Source organism: Chionomys nivalis, chromosome 12 (genome assembly GCF_950005125.1).
Source record: "Chionomys nivalis chromosome 12, mChiNiv1.1, whole genome shotgun sequence".
Classification (NCBI taxonomy): domain Eukaryota; kingdom Metazoa; phylum Chordata; class Mammalia; order Rodentia; family Cricetidae; genus Chionomys; species Chionomys nivalis.
Window position 1 is genome coordinate 1619711 of NC_080097.1, and position 7084 is coordinate 1626794.

The following is a 7084-nucleotide window of genomic DNA, read 5'->3' on the forward strand; positions in this document are numbered from 1 at the left end:
AAATAGATAATAAGATGGGCATGGTGGGACCCACCTTTAATCCTAGCACTTGGGAGGCAGAGGCAGGCAGATCTCTGAGTTTAAGGCCAGCCAGGATGACATTGTGAGGCTCTTACGCCAGAAAAGAAGAGAGAGAGGGAGGAAGAAGAGGAAGAAAATCAATCTGGTGTTACAAAAATGTCTGGTTTTACGGGGGCAAGTGAGATGGCTCAATCAGTAAAATGTCTCATAAGGACCTAAGTTCTACCCTGTGCACCCACACAAAAAGCCTAGGCATGATGGCAGATACCTGTAACCCCAGCACTGGGGAGGTGGAGACAGGAGGTTCAGTGAGAGACTCTGCCCCTGTCTCAGAAAGTGAGGTGGAGAACTTACAGACACCTGATACTGACTTCTGACCATGTGCATGCAACACCCTGACACAATAATACTAACGGCCATCTTCTGACATATCTTAACACGATGTGATGAAAATCACTGTATAACTGATATCTGGGAGAAAAATTTAAACGTGACTTTCTGGAATGTCCCAGAAAGGCGTTTGCCTCTTTTGTCAGAATTGTGCTGAGTTGCCAGGGCTCTTCACTCAGTAGGTGGTAGTGCGTCTTCACACGCTCTGCTTGGGTCTTTTCAAGTAGTGTTTTTCATGATCGTGTATAAGGCATGTAAGAGATGAAGACACAGATATAATATCAGTGTGGTTTTCATTTCTCCTCTCAGGTAATTTGGCCCAGGCTGAAGCAGTCGGAAGAGAGGCGCTGGGATTAATTCCTAATGATCACTCTCTTATGTTCTCCTTGGCAAACGTGCTGGGGAAATCCCAGAAATACAAGGTGCGTAAACCACAGGCCTGGATATCCTGAGGCTGCCAGGAGCCAGCAGTGTTTCTTATGCCCAGTTCCATAGAGTTAGGCTAGAGGAACACCAGGGGAACTCTTGGTCAGATTAGTTGCCCAACAGACAGACATGGGGTCAAACCCAGTGCCCTTTCTCATCAGAAACAGGCCTGTTCCTTGTGGAGAGGGAACAGAAACCCAGGCACAGATCTTAACTAGGAGAGCTGTTGGTCTGTCCTGTACTACATGGCTGTTTCGTTCCTCCCATGATGTCCCCTCCCCCTTTGCATGGAGAGTCTGACCCTGTCCCTTGCAGTAGGGAAGGGGTAGTAGGGTTGTCTATGGGTACTACCTTTTGTATTTCATGTAGCTAGTTCCCACTGCTGCCAAGCTTTCCCCTCTTCTGAATTACATCTCATCAGCAAGGTCCTAGAACATTTTGACCACTAAAAACCATAAGGTCTTGAGTCTGGCACTGAGAGGTAGCTCCGTGGTAGAGGACTTGCCTAGGAGGTATGAGATCCTGGACTTGACCTCAGCCCCACAAACACACACACTCGCGTGGACATGTGTGCACATACACATACCTCTTCCACTCAGGTTTACAAGAGTGGTAAGTGGTTGGTTGGGCCTCACTCCCCGTGTACTTCAGGGAACTGTGGGTCCATGACCTGCTGGCCCCACACTCTTACTTTACCCGTTGGAATCGTTGGGGGAGCTTGTTAACACAGATTCCTCCCCAGGAGAATCAGCCTGTAGTGGGTCAAGTCAGGATATTTCTTTTTTTTTTTTTTTTTTTTATTTTTCGAGACAGGGTTAGGATATTTATTTCTCACTGGCATCCTGGGCAACCCACATAGAAAGCCTTGGAGGTACTTTGAGAAGCAGTTGCATGACTTTTGGTGGGAGAATTATTTAAGGATTGTGGGCTGATAGATATTTGAGTTACTACTTAAAATACTTTAATATTTTATTAGTATTTTATATTAATGTTTTATTCTGAATTATGTTATCCTGAGGCCATAGATATGATTCAAGGCCTAACAGTAGCAATTAATTTTCCTTTTAGAGAACCCTACTAATGCATTAATTAATACCCCTCTATTGTCATTGCCTTGTGTTCATTAGACATCATTATTGATTTAATTTTTGTAAACTGCCTCATGTGTTTCTATCCTTTCTGAATGTTGGTGAATTTAGGTTTCATTATACATTTTTAGTTATAGCTTCTGTTCTAAAAATTGGCTTTTGGAGATGCTCTATTCTTTTTTGTACCTCTACATGGAGGAAGGGGTGTGGTTGTCAGCAGGGACAAGTCAGGAGACTTGGTCCCCCATTGACCCAGCGACAGCAAGCCTTCTTCGGGATGCCAGTTTTATAACTATTGTATTGACTTTTTTCCTATTCTACAGTCTGTAAAGTACAATTTCTGTTATAGGAATTGGACCCAGGCTTCATTTGGCTTCCAGTTCACATACCCTACCCTCATGTATAGCAGAATGGAGCCGTTGGTTGCCCTTGTCTTTACACATTTTTCATCTAATGGGCAAGGCAGAGTGCTGAGCCTATGATAAGGAAATAAGGTGAAATCTGAAATAAGGAGCTCATTTTGAGCTCTTGGGTAGCTACCAGCAGGGAGCATAATGGGGTCAGCCAGCCAAGGGCCAGCATTTGATACTGTTCTTTAAAGATTTATAATGTAAACATCTATGTAGCTTTTCTGTCACAATGGGAAGAGGACCTTTTGTTCTTGGCAGGCAGGATGCCCTGTCCTGCTTGTTGTTGGCTGTCTCCTGACAGAGCCCTGGGCAGACACAGTAAGGCAAGGGAGGTGGGGGTAGTGGTGACTTACAGGATTGGCGTAGGCCCATCGTCTAGCCCACGGATTGGGAGTCCGCATTCTGGACAACTTACTTGTCTTTTATGCACTTTGTTGATTTTCTCTTACTTGGGGCGTGTGTGTGTGTGTTTGCTTGCACATGCGTGTGACTGGAGTCAGAGGCTGATGCAAGGTATCCTCCTCAGTTTCTGACTACCTGATTTTTTGAGAATGTGAGCTGAACCTAGAGTTTGCCGATTCGGCCAGATTGCCTGGCCAGAGAGACTCAGGAGCCCTCCTGCCTCTGCCTCCCTAGCAGTATGTCAGCCTTTGCAAGGGTGCTAAGATACAGATTCAGATCCTCGGGCTCGTAGTCATGAAATGACCAAACGAATTTCTCGTCAGCATCAAGATGCAGGCAGGCAGCTTGCTAGCAGCTTGGGTGCACAGAAAATGTGTCTGTTGTATCAAAGTGGTTCTAGTGCTCATTCATGAGCCCTTGAACCTAGCAGTAGCTCACCTGCCAGGCCTCAGTCTGTTCTTGTGAAAAGTGAAGATAGCAGTCTGCTCAACTTCTGGCCTCTTGATAGAACATGTGCAGGGGTGGAATTTGTCTCCTGAATGGTAAATCATGCCAACAAAGGGTGAGTTTAATGAGCATTAAGTGGCTGTCTGCGAATCATTTTAAACCTATTAAAATTTATGTTAGTTGCTAATTCTGGGCCAGTGTGGGAGGGCAGAAGTGATGTTCAGCTCTTGCTGTGGTCCTTCCCAGCCACTCCCTTTCTGCATTGCTGTCTCCACTGCCTTGGGGTTCAAGAGCACATCACAACAAGAGTGGTCATGTGTGTCACATGTTAAGAATTCTTTGGTTTTAGCCGGGCGGTGGTGGCGCACGCCTTTAATCGCAGCACTCGGGAGGCAGAGGCAGGCAGATCTCTGTGAGTTCGAGGCCAGCCTGGTCTACAAGAGCTAGTTCCAGGATGGGCACCAAAGCTACAGAGAAACCCTGTCTCGAAAAACCAAAAAAAAAAAAAAAAAAAAAGAATTCTTTGGTTTTTCTCATGTAGGTTCTACCTAATTTATTTGTTTTTTTTTTCAAAAAAATTTATTTATACCTGTTTGTTTAATAGACTGAATCCTGCTGTATTTTGTTATGTAGCCCAGGTTGGCTCTCTTCCATCCTAGCCTCCTAAGTACAGGTGTGCACACTATACCCAGCTGATGCTTCTCCTTAAAAAGATACTTTAAATTTTTTTAACCTTTTTTATGTGTATGAGTGTTCTGCCTGTATGTGTGTCTGTGCACCACATGTGTGCAGTGCCCATGGAGACCAGAAGGCATCATGTCCTCTGGCACTGGAGTTATAGATGGTTGTGAGAAGCTATGTGAGTGCTTAGACTCCAACCTGGGTTCTCTACAAAAGCAGCTGCTGATAAAAACAGTAATGCTGGAAGTTAAGATCATTATTTTTGCTTTGTGCATAATATCTTCTGTGTATATTTCATTTTTTAGGAGTCTGAAGCTTTATTCCTCAAGGCAATTAAAGCAAATCCAAATGTTGCAAGTTACCATGGTAATTTGGGTAAGAAAGTTTTCCATTTGAATTTTATTTAAATTCTGTTATTTTATATGTATATCTACAAGTTCTTTCTTTTTTTCAAAAATAATTTTTGTAACTTAACCTGTATTGACCCAGTCTCAAAATGAAGTTTTATTAAATGTGCTGGTGATGGAGCTCCGCATAGAGTGCTTGCCTGGCATGCTGGGAGCCTGCATTCATGCTCCCGTACCTCACGAGAAGCATTCCTTAGACCTGCAATCGGGTTCAGGATCCTGAAGACTCGCTTTATTGTAACATCACTTTCTGATATGCGAGCCCCGATTTCCACCTAAAAGCACAGGTATTATTTCACCAAAAGGTGTATGGGAATCTTCACTTAAAATAAAAGTCTGGGATTATAGAGACAGCTCAGCAGTTAAGCACTCTGGCTACTCTTGCAGAGGACTCAGATTTGGGTCCTAGCACCCGTGTGGAGGCTCATGACCATCTGAAACTCCTGTTCCAGAGAACCTGACATTTTCTGGTTTCCATAGGCACCAGGCACCGAATGCATGTGGTACACTTACATACCTGCAGGCAATATACTCATACCCATAAAATAAAAATAAATAAAGCTAAGAAAACATAAACAGTGGGTTTCTTTATAGAGAATGAGATAATAAGACTTTGACATGGCCCAAGCTCGGTGCAGGGCTATCAAGCTAGATGTTTCATGGCAGCTTTGAGACCATCACGGCCCTTCTTTTCGTAATAACATCTCTGGAAGCACGTGAATCCTATCTAGCAATAAGACGAGCCCCATGAGTCACAGGCGAGGGCCCAGGGGCTGCTCCCCAGGGTGTGTGATTACAATAAATAAAGCTTACAGTACAAACAATATTTTTTAAACGCTGCTTTCTGTAAAGGCTCCACAATAGCTCTTTGTGCATGTGTTTGGGAATCCTGCAAGGCAGTCAGAAGCGCTTCCAACCAAATTCATCTCCTGCTATTTCAGCTGTGCTCTATCATCGCTGGGGACATCTCAGCTCGGCCAAGAAACACTATGAGATCTCCTTGCAGCTTGACCCCGTGGCAGCAGGCACCAAGGAGAATTACAGTCTTCTGAGAAGAAAGCTCGAACAAATGCAGAAGAAAGACGTGTGATCTTCCCCCATGTTTGGAGTTTGTGTGTGTGTGCACGCGTGCGTGTGTGCATGAGGCCTAGGTTCAGATTGTGCGTTTGTGTTTAGCCATTTAAAGTTCTCAGACGTTTTGTTTACTGTTATTTTTTCTATATAAACGAATACATGCAAAAAGATTATAGCACCAGCAGTATACTCCCGAATGCTTGATAGCATTTTTGCATTGAAAATGTATTTTTTCAGATCACCCAAATGTAATTCTAAAATCCCAAAAATGAAGCCCTTTTTTTTTCTTTTTAAACTAAACAGAAAAAGGAGAAAAGTTATCTTGAGCAACTTTTACTCATGTTAAACCTGCATTTGGGGTATATGACTCTCATGGTGAGTTGGAGTGACCTAGACATGACTGACTCCCACAATTTACACAAGCATCAAATGTATCTGTATATTAGCATGTTTATTTAATGACAAGAAAGAGTAAATTAAGATTTAGGGTTTTTTTTAAGTCTCTTGCAACAGTATAACTTGGAGTTTGTAAGAAATCATTCACTTTTTGTGTTGAACAGGATAAATAATTGAATGAAGAAGGGGAATTTTTAACATCTGATATGTCTGTATATTTTTTTCTTTCATAGGAAGATATTGACACTTGTGGGAGGTATGTGTTCCAACATGTATGATGTTAGCACACAGGATAATATTCTACAGAAAGCTGCCATTGGGTAGAGTACTCCTGCCGTGCTTAGGCAAAGGCAGGTACCCTGACATCTTGGTTTCTGTTCTGTCCAGTGTTCAGAGGGCTACGTGTTTATGTACATTGTGTTTTCATGTTTTTAGTGGTGAAGTGGGTTTCCATTTCACATAATGTACCTACAGACATTATTATATCCAGAAAATGCAAAAAAGAAGTAAATCTTCTTACAAAAGAAGTAATAGTTCTGGATTGTGTGGTGGTCTTAAAAGTTGAGTTGTTTTTCATTGTCTTATTAGATCTCAACAGTTTGTTTACTTGGTTTGTTCTTTATATACAGTTGACCTAATAATTTATGCAATCTCTGTAATTTCTACTACAGTAAAATTATCACACAAACTGGCATGCGCTGTCATAGTTTCTTCTTAGTGATGACTATTTTGTTCCCCTCTCCTTATGGTGGAGTGGGGTCTCTCCTGAGTATGGCTGGTGTATAGTTCTAGGGCCCACTGTTCCTCTCTCTCCTTAACGGTGGAGTTGGGTCTCTCCTGCGTATGAGTGAAAGAGCAGGCAGAAACCCCACAGTAGCACAGACTGAACTGAGACACAAGAATACCCAAAGAAGTGAAGGGCTGTGATCAGATTTCCTCATGTTTCAATGCTGCCCCATCAGTCATTAACAATCCAAACATTAAAATAAAAAAGCCATTATCCAGGTGTGGTGGTGAATGTCTCTAATTCCAGCTACTTGGGAAGCTAAGGCAGAGGACCATGAGTGTGAGGCCAGCTGGGCTCTGTAGCAAGACCCTGTCTTAAAACATACACACATACATAAGTACTACTAGGTAAGTAGAGGAGTTACAGGAAGCCAGCCTTCTACTTCAGTCTTAGGATAATCTACTACAGCTCTCTTAAGACAGGAAGAAAAGAAGAAGAGCCTACAGAATGGACTTCCAAATTCTGCAATCACAAAATGCTTCCTGAAGTATTATTCAACCAAATGACCATTTTCTCTGAGAACAGCTGCAGAGGGAATCCAGAGCTAAAAGAGTT

At 42.8% G+C, this 7084-nt stretch overlaps 1 protein-coding gene across 3 annotated transcripts in view; it reads left to right on the plus strand.

Annotated features, from left to right (window-relative positions):
* The window catches only part of Tmtc4 (transmembrane O-mannosyltransferase targeting cadherins 4), a 54837-nt gene extending 48401 nt beyond the window's left edge, over positions 1 to 6436 (plus strand). For all 3 annotated transcript variants that reach the window (XM_057786626.1, XM_057786625.1, XM_057786624.1), the window contains exons 16-18: positions 721 to 833; positions 4171 to 4240; positions 5214 to 6436. In XM_057786626.1, coding sequence (XP_057642609.1) covers positions 721 to 833; positions 4171 to 4240; positions 5214 to 5362 — 332 coding nt within the window. In that variant the 3' untranslated portion in view covers positions 5363 to 6436. The remainder of the gene's footprint in view (positions 1 to 720; positions 834 to 4170; positions 4241 to 5213) is intronic.
* The last annotated feature ends 648 nt before the right edge of the window (positions 6437 to 7084 follow it).